The sequence below is a fragment of the Chelon labrosus genome (genome assembly GCF_963514085.1).
Source record: "Chelon labrosus genome assembly, chromosome: 6".
In the NCBI taxonomy this organism is placed as follows: Eukaryota; Metazoa; Chordata; class Actinopteri; order Mugiliformes; family Mugilidae; genus Chelon; species Chelon labrosus.
Window position 1 is genome coordinate 16,892,384 of NC_140342.1, and position 22,423 is coordinate 16,914,806.

Here is a 22,423-nt window from a genome sequence, read left to right on the forward strand (position 1 = left end):
GAATTGACAAAGCTCCTTTGTGTAATTTTAGCATGACGTACATTAAGTCAAGTGTAATTTTTTGCTTTTTCTTCCTGCAGAGCACACAGTCCATTACATAAACACAGAAACAGCCACTGGGTAAGGCAAACAAACATGTTTCCATGGGCATTTCCCTGGCTGAAGATGGAACATGCTGATGTTTGCTTTGTGCAGAGTACAGTATGCTTCCTTTATCAGGCAAGGCGAGCATAGATTATTCATATGGGCACCTGCTACATATTCAAACCTCATTCTTACGCTGAAAGTCAAGCGAAAAAAAAAAAAATAATGACATTTTACTTCAGCCCTGTTCTCATTAAATCAAAGCCTTATCTTGAGCCTGAAGCACAAGAAAGGTCTCTCCTCCTCTTCAGTTTCCGACCAGACATCACTGGTGAAGTGCTTTTATTCTCAAACTAAATGTTCACTTTGAATTGCAGCCTGGTTTCATTTAATAAAGTTGAGTGAACATCTGAATTCAGATATGTATATGAGGTAATACTAAAAAAAAATATCAATTTTAAATGATGTGATTCAACCATGGTCTTTTTTTCAGCGGAACATGTCAAAATGCCGTGGGCAGTGTCGACACTATAATGGTTTGCACCAACGCCTCAGAACAAGAAGGGTGCTGTGTACAAACACGCTGGCCATGTTTTCCTTATGCCTGAGTGGGATTTCTCCGGGTACTTCAGCTTCGTCCCACAGTCCAAACACATGCATGACTCTAAATTGTCCATAGGTGTGATTTGTCACTCTGAGTTAGACTGGCGACCAGTGTGTACCCTGACTCCCGCCCAATAATAGATGGAATAGCCCCCACAATGTGTGAAAGCAAATTCATCAAATGTGCATAATGTCTATATTAGTACCCCAGGGTCTAATACTGGGCCCACTTCCATTAATTATTAATATCAGTGACGTTGGGAGGGACACAGAAAAAGCAAAAGTCTACTTGTATGCCGATGATGCTGTGTTGTTCTGCTCCAGCCCTGCAATTTCAATCTCAGCTAAATGACTATACATTGTCTCTGAACTCAGTCAAAACCAAATGAATACCGTTTTCAGACATTAAGATAAAATGGGCAGATTCAGAGACGACAGGTTGAGCTGCTTCCTTTCTCTATCTGTTAAAACATTTTGTGGAAACCTTTTCATTTAACCATACCCTGTATAGTCTTTCTTATTTGCTTTTAACACATTATGTAAAGCACTTAGAGTTGTCTCTGTGCGTGAAACGTGCTGTGGAAATAAACCTCCGTTGCCTTAATGCGCATTTAACACGAGCAGACTTACACCAACCGATGAAGAGGAAGACCCACTTTCTCAGCTTATCAGTTGAATAAGTCATGACGATGGCTGTGTGAAGGTAGCACCCTTCGACAAACATCCAGAAAAAGTTTGTCACCACAAAGTAGTTGTATATCGTCGTGATTAATCGACACCAAGGCTGAAAAAGAAAAGGGCTCAATATTATTCAGGAGAAAGTAAATAACAAATGATTATAGAAATAGTTTATTAAGTCTATTGTCACTGACTTTGTTATGAATGTAATAAGAACAATACTAAACATGCACAGCACACAATATATCAATGCTGTTACCTCATTGCTCTCATGGATATTGTGGTCAATCAGCTGAAGCAAAAACCACATAACATTTCTCAGTATGAAGGTGGTGATCAAATTCCAGTGGATGATGTTTCGAAGACATCGTATGCTCCTACACCAAAAGCCAAATGGAGGTGTTTTATAATGACGCTTTCAAAAACTGCATGCATTAGTTTATTCAGCAGATTAGAACCAGAAACATGACGTGTTTGTGGGGTCAGACTGCGTGTAGCGCTTTTGGCTTTTATTCCATTCATCAATTTCTGGGCAGTCACTCCTGCAGAGGAAGGCTCCTGTAGCACATGCAAACAGCCTGCGAAACCTGACATGGAGTCTTCTCGGCCCAGTCAATTAGTGCGCCAAATTTGCTATTAGCAGTTTATGTTTGCACTCTGCCCGTGGCTGTAGAGAATATAATCATCAGATTACTTTAATACAGAGGGAAACATCAAAGGACATCATGTGCTGTGTGTGAAAATAAAGCCACATTGTATCTAAAAATGACTCAGTGAAGAAGATTTCCTTTAGCTGAAGAGTTTCACCGCTTAAACAAGTAGCTACTGTGGATCTCCAGGCTTTAAATAGCCACTAAAATGTTTGCATGGCGTATTTGTAGGAGTTTTAGTGCAGGTGGAGGTCCTATTGAACACCTTCTATGGGGAAAACAATAATTTTATTTTAATGTCAAAACAGAATGTCAAGTATTTTGTTCTTTAACCTAAAAAATTAAAATCAGTATTTGCTTTCAGAAGCCCACATGGATCAAACGTCTGCACACAGAGCAGCTGAGGCGGTTTGATTTTTGCCCTGTTCAGTCCTAACAGATGTCGGTGTGTGTATGTGTGTGCGTGTGCTTATTTAAACCAGGACATGAAAAGAGGTGCAACAAAAAAATAAAATCAGGAAATACAGACTAGGCCTTCTCTTAGTCTCTTGGAGTGCTCCAGAGCTGGAGAGCAGCAGATATCTATTTATCTGACATAAACGAGCTAATGATAAGCAGTCTGAGGACATGACGTGGATTTCACTGATTGCCTTCTATGCAGTCTCATGCACACAGGACACATTTATATACAGGAACTATTTCTGTACTTGCCTTAAGCACAAGAAGAGAATGAAGGCCACGACTAGAGCGCCCACAGAGATACAGTGGCCTAAGTAGTTGATGATCAGCGCTATTTTGTAATGCATCGGATATTTTCTCTGCAAAGACAACACATGAGGCAGTTCTTTTATGTTACAGCTGGATAACAGAAAGCAGAGAAATTGTTAGAAATACATGAATTCATGTGCCCTCATACATACAGCTGCATTTCCTTACATTATGTATGCTGCATGCACAATGTACTAATGGATCATCACACTAATTGGATAGTTAGGCCTTGACAACATCACTTTAGTACAACAATCAAAAGGCAGCGGCAAGCAGAGCATATTTAAAGCTGAGCTTTTACTTTACAGATGCAGATAATCCCTGGACTATCAGTTAGTATCATATTCTTTGATGGGATGACATTGTGTTTTTTTTTTTTTTTTTTAGAGTTTTCCTTCATTTGCAGAGATTGCTGTGTGACCTAATGACCCTGCAGAGTAAAATAAATACATTTCCCTTGGGTTACAGTTGCATAATTTAAAATATTTTTGACATATTTTGACTCGTCTCCAAGCGGATTATAGTTTAGCACACAAAGATATTCAGAATATTTGAAAATGTAAAAGAACGCTGGGCTGCTTCTGTATCTTTTTTCAACCTGCTTCATCATCTGTGTGCTCTCTCTCCATCTAGGCTTCTCTGTTTAACTAAAAAAGGAGAGAAAGCAAATGTCATTGACACACTTCAGATGTCTTGGCTTAAAATTATCTGAGGAAGTAGAGCAAGACCCAAAAATACGCACAACCAGGAGACGTGAGGTAAGGTAATCAGGCCGAAAGTCATTCAATACAATACATCGCTCTTGCTGACCTTCCTTGCAGGGACACGGACAGTTTCTATGCTTTTGTGAACAGGAAACAATTGCTTAAAAGTATCTGACTGCACCATGTCTTGGACTTAACTGTAGTTTGTTGAGTGCTAAGCAATCAAAACGTCACAGTGTCTTTGCCCTATCTGATAGCAATTCCCCCTGTGTGTCATTTGACAAGAGACTGTGTCAAGCATTTATCTGAGAGAAGAAACAGAACAGAAGAAGCGTGGCAGAATTGCTCCTACGTCAGCACACTAACCTTTTCCTCCAAAATGGGTTCACAATTGGAGTAATTGCTCTTCAACGCCCATGTCCCATTATCCATACATTCCCTATAAGCGCTCCCTGCAAGAAACAAGAAAGGGGTTGAAGGCACAACGATACCGTAGCAGTGTCAGTGTTGGTGTTAGCCAGTTGTCTGTTGTGGAAATTTAACGGTGAAGTGTTTGCTGAGCAGGTAAGCTGAAAAATCCTTCAGTTTAAAGTTGAGCCACCACTATCTGTGTGACTCTTGCACGGAATACCAATTCAGGCGCCACAAATTTTTATTCATGAGAAGAACGTGCAAAGCCTCTTACTCTGTCGGTTTATTTGCATATCGTTTAAAACCCGCTTCCCCCTAATCAACCTTCAACTCATTTTGTTCAGTTTGAAGTTCAGCACGGATTCATTCCCTTTATCTGTCTACTCCCAAAAAACACGTATAAACGGCTGGGTGACAGCATATCAGCCGGCTGTGTGAAGGTGATGTGCTTCCTGTTTGGTATGACTGAGCTTTTGAAGTAACCATTTTAACTGCTCTGCTGTCAATAGATGCATAATTTATTGTTTTAAATTCGAAATGAAAACTTTCTGAAACCATCTGATTTATGCATTTTTTTCTTTTTTATTTCAGTGTGATGTAAATATTATTAGTTTTATATAACCAAATTATATTTACTGTGACCGTATCAGTCCTGGATACTTTGCAGTATTTTGCAGCAACACCTGAAGAATGGACGGATAAAAGTGTTACTATCTGTGTTCAGAAAGTTGCACAGTAAGTGTAGATTGTAGAGTTCATATCATCTTAAACTACTGCACATAACTGAGGAAACCATGCAGCTCAGACATGCCCGCAGTGACTTTTGAAGCAGCAGTGGTCTAATATCCTTTGCATTTAAATTACCGTTATATAATGTGACATTTTGTTGTTTGAGAGCAGAGAGCAGAAAGCTTGCTCTTGGCAGCTAGAAACAAATAAGGGAAACAAGAGATTTAAAATAACCCCCCTTTAAGCTTTCCATGTGACTTCTGGCAGAGCTTTCTGTATTGTGACTGGAGAGTGCACTGTGCTGCTGATAAAGCAAAGTCCCAAGTCAGTTAAGTCACTGAAGCACTTGAACGACTGGAACGTGCTCGCCCCGAGACGCGGGGCACAACAATCAATCGCAATGCATTCCACAACTGCCTCCGCATGCTCACTGATCGAGTGCCATGTGGCATTTGCAAAAGCGGCTTAGGCGGCCGTGATAGGTCAGCGAATGCCTCGTGGAGGGATGATCACATCAGCATAAATAAACTGGAGACTTTTTTATGTTTGTACCTTCGCCGAGGACATCAAGGAGCACAATGCGTAATAGTGACAAATTACATTCATTTGGAGCCACTGTGCAATTGACTGTGGAAGCACGCTGAGTGACGAGAAGAAACAGAAACCCCACAGGCAATCCAATACCACGGCCGGAGAGGTGTTGACTCAACCATATGGTAATTCACAAAGCTATAGTTGTTGGTTTTTTTTTGTCTACCGCAACAGTGGCACAATTACAGGCTCAAAAAGTAGCTGAATCATGAGCTTTTTTTTTTTTTTTTAACCAAGTAACGTCTTCTAGTAATGGGATTCACATTTGTTTTCTGCCTGATGCATGTTTTATATTGTCCATCATCATTTACATTATGATAACATATTACTGGCATTACCAGTGGCACCATAACAACTGCATCTAAGAAGGAAAAGGCACTAGGGAATGTGGAGAATACAGTCTGTATACTGTACTTCTATTATGGGATGTACGGTTAAACATGCATTGAGATATTTCATTTCACATATGGTGAATTACTAGTTCATATTTATTTTCATCTATTAACAGATCAGGTAAATTTAATTTTTGCAAGTTACAGTTATATATACCGTTATGTATCTGAACTATGGTCTGTATGTTATATGTTACCCATTAGTTACGACTCATGACTCCATTATAAAAGATGTTTTATTGGACGATTACGCGTTAGGTTTCATTTATTACATTGGTTTACAGCTGAAACGCTAAAACGAGGCAATCTTTCCTCTATATTTCCTAAATATTTGATGGAAACGAGATATCTTTATTTGTTGTTGACCTAAACGCTCCTGATTAAACACGACTTGGGTTTGTTTTGTGTGACTATAAAATCAACGTCTGGCGGAGATGTTTTCAAGTTCGATCCAAAAGTTTGACAAAGCACTTACTCAGACATGAGAGTAATACGATTTTGAAATTCGCTGTTGGGAATATTGGGTGTCTGAAATAACTTCTTTAATTAAAGGCCACAGCCACTGCTGTCATGTTGCCTGTCTGTGCTGTACACGACCGGATGCGAACAATAACAAAGCCACCGAAGAACACAATGCGCCGAGAAATATAAAGCAGACTTTCTGGTATGAAACTAAGACACGATGAAATAATCTTCTTCAGGATAAGTTTGCAGAAAGTCTGTTTTTCTTTAGTTTCTTTTTGTATTAAGAATGTGTCAGTCATCAGTTAAAAAAAATAATCCCTTTTCTCCAGTATCATGATCTATAAATGTTTTGGGGAATAAAGCTAAAAGTCAGTATGATAGCATGAACAGGATCCTGGTATCACTCAACGTTATCAACAGCTTAAATTCCAACAGTCATGTAACTCTGCGACACCCGAGGTAATAACCCAGCCAATCAGTCACGCCCGTTTTCTGCTAAGTCAAGGCATTAATCCTTTTTAAACTTTCAGAAAGGTGCTTTCCAGATAAAGTTCTCCGTCTCTCCGAGCAAATATCCGCCCGCGTTTGTGGAACAAGCTGTGGTGGTGCAGAAATAAAGGAAGGGAAGCAGGTTGTGAGGTTTGTCCCTGTGAGCTATTCCACTGAGGCAGGGCTAATTCAAAGCACTGGTGCAAGAGGAGCACATTTCTGACTAACCATCTGTGCAATGCGCACGATAAAGCTATTCTCTTCACATTCTCCCATTCGCAGAGGAGTCAGAATAGAATCTCACTTAATGTCGAGTTAGGGTGCAGGATAAAGCTGCTACATGAGGTGTTAACAATGCTGTAAGCAACCCAACTCTCGCCACACTCTACGGAGACAAAGATGCATAAGAAGAGGAAGGAATGAGCAATTCCCAACTGGTGTGCCCTGTGCCAACAGTTCCTACTTCTCCCGCCCGCCACCGTGCAAACGTTATTGCTTTTCTTGCGCTAATATGCATGCGTATACAAACATCATTTGGTTGTTCAGGCATTGGAAGATTGGAAGCTTGTTTGCTGAGATGAACGAGGAAAGGATGTATTGGCTTGGTTGTGCATAAATAGCAGCTCAATCTGGATATCTAAATAACTGAATATTCAATTATCAGCTGTGAAATAAATCTGCAATAAATTCCTAGCGCTAGTCTGAAGGAGAAACCAAACAGTCCGTCGCCACCACTGCGAAACTTGACCTGTTTCTGTCAGCTGCTTGTTGCTGTGCTATACCAACCGTGAGACCTGCAACACTGCCACAAGAATATTACACGACAACATTGTTCACTTAAAGGTTGCATAAGCTTGCCTTTCATTTTCCGGTATTTGATCGCTCTGTGATCTAGTCTGCCGTCTTGTCTATCTTTAGTTTTGCGTTACTTTTGCGCGGGGAGGTTTGGTTTCCCTGAGAGACGGATTTAAACAAAGGAAAAAAAAATATGACACGACTTGTACGCCTCCTCAAAGGACCGAGACGCTGCTCGTAGCCGATAACAAATTACCCACTTGTTTTGGCTGATTTGTGGAAGAGTCTGCAAAACTGAAGCCTTTTGTTTGGAGGGGTTTCAAATGGTTTTAAAGATGAAAGGCCGTAATATCACAAAAATGGAGTGATCAAAGCAGCTCATGCGAGTCATACACCTGAGCCGGCTGCGGCGGAGTTTCCTTCGAGCCAAAGAAAATTTTATTTCACGAGCTGGGGAAGGAGCAAACTAGGCCATTCCATAACCTGGGAATGTCACAGCTCACTGCAGTGTGACAATCAGACAGCAGGAAGTAGAGCAAAACTACCACATTATATTCACCTACAGTACGTTAGAGGGCAGGAGGACATGAACGCATAGAAAATAACATGGGTGGTCTCGCACAAATACTTCATGTTAAAGAAGCTCCTAGGTATAATTATAGATTAATTGTTGACTCCTATTTTGGTGAAGAATGATAAAAGCATAAAACTCCAGACGCTGCAGCGGTAAAGCGTATGGTTTCATCAGCCACAACATTAAAACTATTGATATCCTGTTGTTGCATTCCAGGCAGACACAGACCCAATGGCAACGTCACTTCCTGATGGCAGCAGACTCCTTCAGGAGTGTGCCTCTCCACAACATAAAAACTGCTTAGCAAAGGCTCAAGGAACACGACAGTGAGCACAAAGAGTTAGTCAAGAATCTACCCGATGAACCGGAATACGTTCAATCCATGGAGAACCCACTGTGTAACTCACATGAACCCAAAAGACGCACTGCAAACTTCAATGCGCCAACCACCACAGGACGACAGCAAGCTGAAAGCTGAGGCTATTCATCAGAGTCTGTTTACAGGCCTGAGGCGAGTACTGCTGCCCTAGTGAAGAAATGCCTGAAGCAACGTCACCCGAGTTAGCGTCAGCTGGGCTCTAAAACCAGTAGGTCAGAAAATGCAAAACATCTTGGGGTGTGGACTTTAGAGAGTTTTTGCTGCTCTTCATGTCTGCTTGAGGAAAGGAGTGAGTTTTATTTTTTGAAATGAGAGAACAAGAGCCATAACATAATGACATTGCAGGTTCTGCTTAACTGACTTCATTTTCTTCAGTGCCATTATTGTGTGGTATGCTGCAGGAGTGCAATGACACATCAGAGGAATGCTTTTTTAAAGGGGAACTACTGTTTTTTACAACCTGGACCTTATTTCTGGCATAAAATACTATCATTTACTCACCCATATAACTTTGGTGTCATTTGAAGTTGTTCGGACGATATTTAGATCCAGCGAAGCACCGCGTATATCCATATAGTGGGAGTGACTGGGGCACCGAAACGCAGCCTCTAAATAACGCATTATCTGCTGTGAAACTCGTTCATTTCACCAATATTTTGTTACAATACCCTAGTGCTATTCTCCGTTGAGTCCGGAGTTACCTGTTATCTATTCGCGAACGAACAGATAACAGGTAACAAGCTGCGCGGACTGCTCAGAAATGACATCATCCACGTCAGAGGTCAGTAGGTCAATCTACAGACCCCGGATGATGATAACAGGTAACTATAGACTCAACGGGGAATAGCACTAGCGTATCATAACAAAACATTGGTGAAATGAATGAGTTTCGTGGCAGATAATGCGTTATTTAGAGGCTGCGTTTCGGTGCCCCAGTCACTCCCACTATATGGATATACGAGGATCTAAATATCATCCGAACAACTCCACATGACACCAAAGTTATATGGGTGAGTAAACGATCGTACTTTATGCCAGAAATAAGGTCTAGGTTGTAAAAAAAAATGGTAATTCCCCTTTAAGCTTCATTTTCTTACAGAAAGTAAGAAAAATGTAAGTATAAGCCATTTCTCTGTGTTTCTCACATAAACGCTTGGTCACGTGTGTTTTCTTAATAGATATATCCGATATAAAATGTGTCCTGCTCTCTCTTAATCACCTCAGTCTGCCACGAGAAGCTCCAAATTGCAAGCAGGCGCAGTCACTCTTTGCTATAAGAGATGCTTTGGGAAATCTGCAAATAGATCCAACTTCCATTAGAAATCAGTCATTATATAATAAATCTAACCTTGATCATTTTATTCAGTTAATTAGGTTTCTTGCTTACCGGAAGTCATGCTTAATCTTACACAGTAATGGATGGTATATTTTCCCAGAGACGTGAGGTATTTTATCTAACACCGTAAATTAGACTTGTCTAAGTTGTTTGTCAGAATCTAAAATTGTGTGTTACGTCTTGTACATTGCCAGGAAGGTTCCTCTTGCGGGTCAGCAACTCGTCTCTGAGTCTGTTTGAATTTGTGTGTGTGCCAGTGACTGACCCTGCCCTTTTTCCTCTTGTACGCAAGTGTCCTTTTCAAAGGGCATATTTTTGTCTTTTCCTTGTATCTCGTAAAAAGAAAAAAAAAAGAAAAACGTGCACGAAATGATATGTTGGCTCAATAGACTCACAGAAAACACTCGTGACTTGTTCACAATTTAGTGAAAAACTTGAACAGAGAAATTTTCTCACTCCACGCCTTCGGTTTCCACAAATCATGTACTCATGACCCGCGCGACCTGTGGTTCAGATCATGAAACGTTAGTCTCCGGTGGGCCTAACGTGTGAACACAAACATGTCAGCATGGCTGCTTTAAAATGCAGCTGTTTCCAAGACCTTGATTGACCCAAGTTTGATCAAACACAACATGGCAGCTAAACAAGTTCGCCAAAAAAAATAAAACTACAGTCCCTTCCTTGTCACATTTATTCTGTTATGCATTTTGTCAGAGGTGCTGATCCTTTTCAGAGCGAACCGAAGTCCCTGGCTCGCTGTTAATATCAGCACAGGATATGACTGGATTACCTAAAATATATATCTGGGAGGTTCATTCTGAAACAGCACAGAAAGCTCAGACTTTGTCAGAATAATTTAAACTCATTTCAGTAAAAAAAGAAAGTCAAAGCTTTCCAGATCTTGCTACAATATTCCTTTGAGGCTCTGAGCTTTTGTACATTCACTTATTGTATGTCTTACTGTAGTCATCTACCAGTGGTAACCATTTCAGTGAATAAAATATCCTTCAAAACATAATTCCTTTGCTCTCAAGTATATTTATGGGCCTTCAGTTTTTTCCAGGATAATTATGTTGCATATGAAAAAAAAGCCAAACAGTAAAAACTTAGAAATCAAATGCACATTTATCAGGCTGAACTGTACATCTCCAGTTAATTTTCAGAGGATTCAGTTAAATTGACAAGCACTCAATGCTTCTATTAAAGGAACAGCCCAAGGGAAGGAATAACTAAATAAAGACATGTCTTTTTTCTGTGTCACGTACAGTTGTGCTGCACACAGGCTTGTGCTGAGATTTTATTTCTGCTGACAAAATTAGCCACCCACTGCTACTGCAGATGCTTCCATATAAAGTATTCAGTACTTTATCTTGGGAACCTAGCTCAAATGGGTTTATAATTTAGTTGAATAAAAGATAAATTGGTATTAAAGCCAACCTATCGAAGGTGGAATTTAGCGCAGGCGGAGAGGAGAAAATCTCACCGTGGCTTAAGGTTTTCTGAGGCCGACTGCGAGACTCTGTGTCATGCTCTTCCTACTACGGCTGACAATTCAGATGGCAGCTGGAGATGTGGCTGTGGAGACACAGCAGCAGGTTTTAAAATAGAGAAAATTCTCGGAGTCACTGAATCCTGGGACAGCCTCATGTACCACCAAAGCACACAAGCACTGGTCGACCTCCACTGAGCCGATCAACAAAAAAAGACATGTGGGGTTAGTCTGAAAGCTTTGAGTTTCTCAGTCAGACGGCTGACTTTGATGTCTTCACACCATGCTGCAAACACAGAACGGGAACAGCTTTCAATGCAAATTGACATAAATGTACTTGAAATAGACTCAGCAGGCTGAAGCCTATTTGGGGTTTGGACCTCACGCTACGTGTTGTGAAATGAATATAAAGGGTAACTGGTTGTAACAAGAAAATCAAACTTGTCTTTGTTTGTTTTGCAATTTTTGACAGCCAATATATAGCCATGGTGTCAAGCTATGAGCTAGATTCTGAAACCACCATGATTCTTATGAGGGACTGCATGGTATGACACTACATGGTGAAGACCGTGAGAAGTGACTTTCAAAAACAGCAGTGGCCTGTGTCTTTTATGCTGAAGTCTTTCTTACAAAGATGGGATCAACCACCAACATGTTAACTACACACAAATATCATTTTGTCTAATTAATTCTGATCACCGTATTGTTCTAGACTAAAACTGGGCCTCTCTCAAGTATTGCTATGCTATTTCCACACAGTCGTGGTCCCCAGAGGTGAAACCAAGCAATGCTGGTGATAACCTTTCAACTTTACCTACCCCACAAGCAAGCATGATGTTGTATTTATGAGCATATTTGCATGCTGATGTTAGAATTTAGCGCAATGTACAAGCTCTAGGTGCTTAATGCTGTTGAAATTGATAAAACGTGGAAGAACAATATACAAACCCCCTAAAAACACCTGCTTGGACAGCCCATTGGTGATCAGGTTAACTGGAAACAGGTGAATGTCATGACTGGGTATAAAAGGAGCCTCCTGGAAAGGCTCAGTCGTTCACAAACAAGGCTGGAGCAAGTTACAACACTCTGTGAACAACAGAGTGAGCAAGTAGTCCAACGGTTTAAGGACAACATTTCTCCTTGTACAGTTGCGAGGAAACTAGAAATTTCATAAAATCATCAAAAGATTCAGAAAATTTGAAGAAATTTCTGCAGGAAAGCAGCAATCCCGAAAACTGACATTAAATGCCCATGACCTTTGATCCCTCGGGCGGTGCTGCATTAAAAACTGATATCATTCTGGAAAGGATGTTACCAGATGGACTCAGCATTACTTTGGAATGAGATGAACTGACACAAAGTGGAAAAATGTGCGGTGGTCTGACGAGTCCACAAATCAATTTGTTTTTGGAAAACATGGACGTTGTGTCCTCCGGGCTAAAGATGAAAAGGAGCGTCCAGGGCAAAGTCTAAAAGCCAGCAACTGTGATGGTATGGGGGTGTGTGTCGGTGCAGGTTTTGCCATCCAAGCAACGTCTTTTTCAGGGATGTCCCTGCTTATGTCAGTAAGACAATGCACGGACACATTCTGCACGTGTTACAACAGTGTGGCTTCGTAGTAAAAGAGTCCCAGTACTAGACTGGCCTGCCTGTTGTCCAAACCTGTCTCTCACTAAAAATGTGTGACGCATTATTTAGCGCAAAATATGATAACAGAGACCCTGAGCTGTTGAGCAACTGAAGTCGTACATCAAGCAAGAATGGGAAAGAATTCCACCTACAGAGCTTCAACAGTTAGTGTCCTCAGTTACCAAACCCTTATTGAGTGAAGTTACAAGGAAAGGTGATGTAACACAGTGGTAAACATGACCCTGTCCCAGCTTCTCTGGAACGTGCTGCAGGCAGGAAATTCAAAATTAGCGAATATTTGCAAAAAAAAAAACCCAAATCAATAAAGTTTATCAGTTTAAACATTAAATATCTTGTGTCTGTAGTGTATCCTAGTGAATATAGGTTGAAAAAGCTTTGCAAATCATTGTATTCTGTTTTTATTTACATTTTAGACAACGTCCCAACTTCATTGGATCTGGGGTTAGCACTTAGCATTACTTACACGACAGAAATAATGATTATTGTAAAGATGATAATTTAGAGAGGAGAGACATCATCTTTACTCAGCTGAACTCAAAAGATGGGGGCAGGTTTTATTTGGGCTTCAGAGTCAGTCAGCTGGAACTGGACACAGAGAGAGAGAGAGAGAGAGAGAGAGAGAGAGAGAGAGAGAGCTGCAGACAAGTGTTATTCCTCAGAGTGAAGATTTTGTTTGTTTTTCTTCTGAAATACTGAATATGCAGATTGGGAAGGTTCTAGAGGTCATGGCACAAAAAAAAAACTGTTTGGACCCAGCTGAGACCATGTCAATGGCATGAGTTCAAAGTGAGGTTTTGTTATTCAAGTGATAATTATTTATGGCTGTTTACTGCTGAAAAATGCATGTGTAATCCGTTGAACAACGGCACTTAGTTCCGTGCAACATACAACAACGTTGCGTAAGCTTGATAAAGAAAACAGAGAATGTTGAAGATCCATCTCCCCTTCTTTTGTTCTGTTTACTCGGATGTTTCTTCCAATTACAAGTTTGCAGACACATGTCACTCCAGGTTCCACTCAGGTTCCACAAATTTTTACATATAATGACAGAAACTACTTCTTTCTATCAGGCTGTAAACACGTTTATATTTGCTGCAAAGTTCTCGCTCTATAGGGGATTGACTTGCTTTTGGAGCCAGCATCAAGTGGCCATTTGAAGAACTGCAACTTTTCATGCCCAGAAGTTTCTGCTTGGTGCGGATCATAGAGCCACATCAAGCTGCGATATCAATGACCCGCCCACACTTCTGCCAGACTCACTCGCATTTTCGCTTAATTAATACTACTACGCTCTGCTCTACCTACACTAGTTACAAGCAAATGTTGGATAATGCACTGTACTTACTTTTTTTTTTACAACTATCACAGTTCCTGCTCCCTTTACGGAGCAGCTGACATGTGTGACATAATGTGTGGTAGTTGCCATTATGTCACACCCTGTTTCTATAGCGTCAAATAACTTACTAAAACAAAAAATTGACACTTGGATCATGCACATGCATCACCATTATATTAGCTACATAAAGTGACAGAAACATCCTTAAAAAAATGTATTTGACATGTATTTTAGTGTTTTAGTTTGGCCCAAGTCCCATCCACTAACATGGAGTGGGTGGAGCTTATGACCTATACTGCAGCCGGTCACCAGGGGGAGCTCTTCTTGCTTTGGTTTCACTTTTGAGGAGCGGCTTTATACTGTCCCTGGTGCATAAACACAAAGAAAATTAGTTTTCTCTTTGAAAAATGTCTGCAACCACGAGACCGCTCTGATCAGAGGCTATAATACTAATATTTGCTCAACTAAGACGTTTACCATCTTAGTTCTAGCATAGTTAGCATGCAAGCACTGATGTGTGTTCGTGTCTGTGGGATTGTGAATATACATAACTGCACATTTCACTGTTTGAACACATCTCCTGGCAATGAGACATAACCAATAAAATCTCGTTACCAAACGTGCGATTACTAAACCAATCAAGATAATGAGTTGCTTAGATATCGGGAACAAAGTGATTGGCCAACTGACAGATCTGCAGATCCGTAGTTAAGCACTAGAATTTCACCATCAGCTTCGACGATCTGATTAAACAAACAGCGATTTGCATGAAACTAATACTGGTAGCTTCACTCCACACATCTTATCACAATTGCTGCATGGGCGATTGGGTTAGTCTATTTCCTTTTGTTTAGAAAGTAAAAAAGATTTTCTCTTAAAAGACCTTGAGTAATACCCATTGAAGCAGACAGGCCGACCGAGCTCAAGGTAGAGATACTGGCTAATCTTTAACTCACAGCTGCGTCTCTGAAGCGTTCCCATTTCTCTAAATGCCCTTATGACATATTAGGTTTTACTGCGAAGGCAAACATTTGCCTGCCTATTTCTTGTCAAACTCTCGCCTCTGCGGCAGCACTGGAGTCGGTTAGTGAGAGAAGATGAGCAAAAGGCCCTTCAGGGAAACCAACAAGGCAAAAAGCGCGCATGGATAATGAGAATATATTATCCTATATTACACAACTGAAAAGCAAGCATATTCTGTCACATTTCATTTGGACGTCATCCCGGCCAAGTTCATGCTGTTGCTGGTCACTGCATTAACAAAGAACACATTATGGTGTGGCTATTATTAGTCTCATTTTTCACTGCCAAAACTATATAATCCCATATGTTCAAGAGGATTGATGCAACAATTGGTTGCCCTCACTTTCTGTTTATCCAGTCTAGTAACTGACACCCTTATACCGTATAGAGGTCTTGTAGATGAGATAGTTGCGATTTGTGTGTTTAGGCTGCTAGAAAAAGTCAAAACTCCCCATTTCCTGCTTCAAATCAAGTATAGTACAAACTCGATTGATGATCCTTGTTAACGTCTTTTGCTGAAGAGAAGTCTTTTAAACTACTCGTGCACGATCAAATATGAAAAAGTGAAACGAATTTGTTCATGCAAATTAAAACGATATGTTGCGTATACAAACAACTTAATATATACGGTATATAGCCACCTATGGGCTGGGGAATTGAATATATACATTCATTTAAAAAAGCCAACGATACACCTCTATGTTCATATTGCAGAGGAACTCTATGAAATAATTATAAGGACATTCCCTGTCAAAAAGAAAAACCTGTGTGACGCTGAAAAATACTGCCGACGGCCACGAACTAGAAGGACAAAAGGGACGATGTGAGGTTAGTTGACAACACTGCGGGGGGGGGGGGGGGCACGGCACACAGTCCTCTCTGTGGTGCACCACCGACAAAACAATTAACTATTAGCGAACAGCAACAGAGATTTTAAGGCTTTCTCAACAGGCAAGTGTGTGCCAAACGCTAATTTGGATTAAATGAGGGAGATGAGGGTTGAAAAGGGACGTGGGACATGTAATGCTCATCTACCGAGACACACATACTGTGCATTTTTATGAAAAGGGGGAGGGCAGCTGTGTTATATAGAGAACGGTTCAAAATGAGCTGTTGGGAGATGTGATGTGATAAAATGTTTTATCAATTCCCATAAAGTACCACAGAATAATGGTTTTACTGCCATTTTGACAGTTGAGCAACATGACTGAGACACGATTATTGCTTTCTCTGTTGCTGTTACCCACATGGGTCTAAATTAAAAACGCTAATAGCTTTAATTTCAAAAACAGCGACCATCTAGGTGTGTGCATTGTACGGCTGCTTGAGAAAAATGTCTGTCCACCTCTTGACTTGCAGCCTGTGTGCGGATGCTGAGCCCGTGGTGAGCGCGGCCAGATTAGGTTGGTGTTAATTGGATACCCACGGGGGCCTGGCTAGTGCGCAATTGCGAGTGAAAAGTTTGTTATATATTCTGACCCGAATACTGCGACTGCCCAACCTCACCGCGGTGAAGTGGATCAAAGGTTTCAAGGGGGTAGACTCACAGCATGGGGAGGTGCAGTCGCTGCACTCAGCGAAGAAATATAGCGTGAGCTGTGGCACCTAAACGTGCACGATTCTCCGTGTGAGATACTGCAATGGGGAGCTGGTAGCATTGTAGGATTAGTCTCTAAAATAAGCTGTTCTTTGGTTTGTTTCGAAATGGATAAAAATAATAATAATAAAGTGCTTTTCAAGGGTTGAAATACATGCTTCATGCAACTTGTCCTCCAACTCTGGGGACATGACAACTCACAAAGCAGTACTTAAGTGGTAAACATTATTGAGTCATCAGCTTTTGACAATTTTTCTTTTGAAATGATTTCTTTTTCATTGCTCCCAAGAATTTGCATGAGAGATTTGTACCTGCAGTTCTGTATTCCAATGGCATCAGTGATCCTTTTTAATAAGAGGCTTCTCTAAATGTTTTGTACAAATGTTTGGGGGGGCGAGACACACACACACACACACACACACACACACACACACTCACACACAGAGCATTGAGTACCATCATTGAGAAGGTATGGCCTTTGTTCTAAAAAAAACACATAATTTTATTTATTCATCGCTATATTTCTGAGTCCTGTTTACCTCCAAAAGATGAGGTACAGTTGCTCAGACTCATATCTGATTTAAACCAAAGCGGCAACCTGCTTCCTGATCATGTAACACTGCATCAGCTTCAATGTCCTCCCCGAACCTGACACACGCTGTGGCGCTGATATGTCTCTGGCTTTATTAATCCTGATAAGAGAATCAATAGAGTTCCATTGTAGAAACAGCAATCATGATTCTTGAGTTGTGTTGACCAGACGGGCGCATTGTGCTGACAGGCTGTCGACCCTGTGGTAATAACCCAAGATGCACAGGGACGATGTGAACTCGCCACAAGAAGAAGAGACGGGATTCATTTGAATAATAATAATACGGTCCGACTCCGGGTTCCACCGAGCAGAGGAAGCACGCAGGTCACAGAGATGCGGCTGGAAGTTGCAAAAATGACACTTTCGTCTAGACTGCTGTGAACACGTCGTCTTGCCTGAGGCTTGACAGAAAGCACATCATCTAACAGTGACAAGGAAGGAGACAATGGACGACTTTCAGCTACGTCTAACAACTCTGCCCCAACAGTGGCGATGTTCATTTCGTGTAAACCAGAGAATGGAATAAATGCACCACAAAAACAGGGACGCGGGGAGGTTTAAAAATGTATAAAGCTCTTAAGCCACTCTGCGCAGACATTAATATTTATATATGCTTGAAGAAATGGAAAAGAATTTATAGCCACTTACCTGAGTGGGCCCGTTAAGTCTGAGAAATCTCAGATTTTTGTAAGAGAATTTACACATTTTGCATTTTGCATTAAAGTTACTCAGCCGTTCCTTTGAAAGTACGACAAAAAAACCCGAACATTTATATCTTCTAGTGTTCAACAACTAGAAGTAGCAAGCACAAGGGACTATCCTTAAAAATATATAACAGTAGCCCATCCTGGGTCATGCATTTCTAATATGTAGGCCTGTATTATAAAATGTTGAACTCTGAGATGCACCAGGAAAATGGAAAAAAAGAATCTATAGTTAGTCCTATAGCTCAAATCTTTCATATTGTATGTGTTATACAACATACAGCAAGTGAGTGACTTTAAAAATGCGTCTTGTTCATCTTAAGTACACAAAACAAGGTGCTTTGAGTTCACATTAAACTCATATTTCTTGCAGACTCTTTGTGTTGCTGCCCTGTGTTAATTAAGACCTGCTCGAGGGATGCTCATAGGACCTACTTCTATTTTAAAAATTTTCTCTATCCCCTTTGTGCTGATAATGTGACACAACAGGGTAAAAAATACTCACCTGGATTGTCTCTGGAGTCATGTCACCGCTCTGTGGTTATGAGTGATGCAATTAAGAGCTTTGTACAGCCCCCCCCCCCCCATGTTTAATTAGAATATATTAAACTTGCTGCTCCACTTGCACTAATACAGTGAACATTGTGCATTAGCAGAATTGACATCCTTCAAATGCAGCACTCAGTCGCCAATCAATTGTGTTTCTTTTTTAATACCACGTCCAATACAGCTGAAGATAATCCATATCTCCTTAGAGGGAAGAAAAGAAGGAAATAAATGCACTGATGAGTAGTTCGACTGGGTGGTGTGACTGTGGGGATCTACTGGCACCCTACAGCACTGGGGAGAAAAGATGATTTGCTTAAAACCATATGTGATCATTAGCAATCAGAAGCAGCAAGTTGGCTTTTAATTAGCAGCTTGATTCGGGATCTTGTTAAAAGTTAAACTAGACATTTGATATTACTTTCATATCTGTGCATGACCAACCATGGAAATATTTAGAGAGCTGAGTGTGGCACCTGCACGCTGGAGTATCGCTGACCTTTCCCCAGTGGACACTCTCGGTATTGCAACAAACTAATTTGTACCCCATGCAAATATAAAGAATTTACAAACCTTTTCCTGTACCTCGAGAAGAAACTTTTGTCTACATGGCATCATCAGCCCCTGCAAACCTCTACAATCGAGCGTATTCCAACTAGTACTGGGCAAGAAGTGGGATACACCCTAGACGGGTCACTAGAGCCAGGGTGAACGCAGAGACAGAAACAACCATTCACACTCACATCCACGCCAGCAGCCAAATCAGAATCTCCAGTTAACCTAGCATGCATGACTTTCAGATTGTAGGAGGTTGCTGTAGCACCCGGGGGAAAACCGGTGCAGGCACAACTTATCAGGGCTGAACTGAATCACTCACTACGAAGGGAATTTTCATTAACATAAGTGGCCAACATTTTAGAGTGCAATAGCCAGCTTTCCTTAATTTACTCTATCTACAGTATGTCACAGGCAGAAATGGGTGGCATATGTTGTCCGTAGGTCTCAGCAAGAGCAATGACTTCCTGGAATAGGTTAGCCAGGACGCTGTACGTCCCATAGCCCCTTGGGAAACTGCACACATCTTTGCACCGTGTCACCACTGAGTCAGGTTGAATGTTCCCCCTACATTTCACTCTTCACGCATAAAAGTTAAATCAACATTTGGTGTTGCTTTGCATTTAATGGACTGAAAAGAGTGGTTTAGATGGCTAGAAATTGAACAAAGATTTCGCAAAATGTCAAATGTCACTTTTATCCAAGGCATTTAAACCACACAAATGCTCAATGACAAACAAAAGAGGACTGAACTGAGAATGTGAACGCTTACAAATGTGATACATGCTTTTTAAAAACATGTTTTGTGATTAAACACGAAATAAATTAAATAAATCAATCTGAATAGCCTGCAGAACAGTTCCGGGAGTTGGAAGGCGAAGCATGCGATATTTAAACGAATCACATTCCAGTCGCGTCAACCTCTCTAACCTTATATGCATCGCTGCAGTAATCTACGTATGCGCTCTCACATGATCCAAAGTTCATTAAAAGAGCTTAATACAGCTTATTACAATTCTTGTGCGGTTCTTGAGTATTTTTCTTTTTTCTTGACAACTGATTATAGAGAGCGTAACCGATCTGACACAGTGACTCTGTGACTCTCATCTAGCAGAACTACTGTTGGATTGGGAGATCAATTTTACAAAAATAACTTTGCAATCAATATGTGCCATATAGCCACGATGTCTCAGCCTGTCAACAATATTATATCGACTCACAAGGCCACTATCAAAAGACGGTCCATCAGAGGAGGCGTGTTGTCATGGCTAATGACTACGCTTTTCACAGTGTGGGTGATTCAAACCACCAGGCATGTCCAAGTACAGTAATGTCCTGCGCACCGAAGAGAAAAGGGTGCAGGAAGAGATGACAAGCCAGGCGGCAGGGTGTGTGTAAGTCCGTGTGCGGTTTGGTTGGGTAATAATGACGCTGCACCTGAGCCTGTCACAGAGATAACTGCTGTGTTATCTGAGCCATTATGCTCATGGCCGCAGGAGTTGTTTTGTGAAATTAATTGTTTGTTTCCTGAGTGCGGCGACAACTTCGGCAGTCGGATGATTAACACAGGAGTTATATAATGTGATAGTGGTAGTTGTGATAAAGTGGTGACTATTGGTACTGATACGTCTGAAACGGTTCAGGGCCTTGAGCCAGCAAATAAACAGTGATTGCTTTAGAGCATTGTTGTAATCAACAGAAAGGGAAAAGGGTTATTGTTGGGAGCCACAGACAGCACAGGTGACCTTAGCTGTAACTGTGAAGCTAAGACTTGGTGATAGGATGAAACTGAAAAAATGAGAAATGCCTGCACAGTCATGTCAAATCACACAGTTTTAAAACCAGTGGGAGCTTCATCACTCCACTATATTTAAAGATCATTGTTGCATTTATTTATACATTACACCGATAGTCCATGGAGATTTACGATCTGACTAACTGCATCTTGATAATTAATAATTTCAGCAAGTCCTCCGACCAGAACGACTATAATATCTCTTTACTGACTTGTGTGTACAATGCAGGACAGATGTTAAGTCATTATCTATCACCTAATGAGGTGACACAACAGCGGCCGAGCCAATTGCCCATTGATGAAAGATTGCAACATTTATATATTTTCATTATCTATGTGTATAATTTCATCAGATTATGGATTGGGCTTCTTAGGAGAAAAGCTGTGTCATTTATTGCTAATGTAATCTCCATGAACAGACGTCTGGACATGAAAGCAGAACTGCGAATTGTCATCAGACGATAGCCGATGAGTTCAGAGATAGCCGCTGACGCAAAGTAAACGTTTCCCGCTGGTGCAGCTCCGCGCCGACTGCCAAACACAAGCCGACTTCTATTATGCATGATTATGTAGTCACAGCAAATGCATCGCGTTCTGTCAGAGGGGTCAGCACTCACCGCTGACCTCGATGAAACATGCAGGCATGCACTAAGTCAATAAGCATCTTTGTCATTTTTTTGACTGCAGATTAGTTTGAAACGGCGCAGGAAAAAGAAGAGGCAACGACAGTGAGCTGTTAGATGAAGAGCTGCAGGCGCGTGAACAGTGAACACCTCGCTGTGTTCTGTGTTCTGCTTGTTACCACCAATAACTACAGATGTCGTAAAACCAACCAGGACTTAAATATCAAGTTTGCCAATTAAGACCTAGTTTGTTCTGATAAATACATTAAGAAAAAACTTAGTTACGGCTATAGTGAATTAGTTAGACTTGATTGACCCTGGTAGATGAATCGTTTTTCCCAAACTGTGCATCAACTTTGCATGTCAGTTAACAAAACTCCAGTATTTTTTTTTTTTGGGCATAATTACAATTATAAACACTCGTCGAAGGATCATGAAGCTCCCATGGTTGGAAGTTAACTTTGTGGTTTGGTTTAAAAGCCTCAAACCAACAGCTGCATCCTTGCAGATTGTTTTGTCAACCCATCCATCCTCCCCAACCTCCTCCATGTATAAGTCTGTTATCTTGTTTCCTCCTTTGCTCCCATTATAAGATTACTTTGGCCACTAGAGGGTACTGTCACAATAACTATGCAAAGCTCTTACTTATTAAGCCGCTTACACAAACAACCTCTGGGGTTGTTTGGTGGCAGGGCAATCCGTTTTTCTGCTGACAGTTTCTTTTTTCCCCCCCTTCGCCTCTAGCTGCTCTGCAATCTCAATGCGATGTCACATTCTACAACTTTGGACAGTTGTGTTTTTTTTTTTTTCCTTTTTGTTTGGAACAACTTTCGGACAATAAATCAAACCAAAGAACTGTCATCCC

General features: G+C 40.9%; 1 protein-coding gene across 2 annotated transcripts in view; it reads right to left on the reverse strand.

Moving 5' to 3' along the window:
* The window catches only part of LOC311489267 (corticotropin-releasing factor receptor 2), a gene marked incomplete at its 3' end in the record, with an annotated part of 31,930 nt that overhangs the window by 8,395 nt on the left and 1,112 nt on the right, over positions 1–22,423 (reverse strand). Inside the window, exons 3-6 of one of the 2 annotated variants that reach the window (XM_084546266.1) lie at positions 3,854–3,939; positions 2,727–2,833; positions 1,625–1,742; positions 1,318–1,471 (exon numbers count right to left, since the gene is read on the reverse strand). In XM_084546266.1, the coding sequence (XP_084402392.1) occupies positions 1,318–1,471; positions 1,625–1,742; positions 2,727–2,833; positions 3,854–3,939 (465 nt within the window). Of the gene's footprint in view, positions 1–1,317; positions 1,488–1,598; positions 1,743–2,726; positions 3,247–3,853; positions 3,940–22,423 lie in introns of those variants that run through there. The other variant, XM_084546267.1, reaches the window with a different exon arrangement.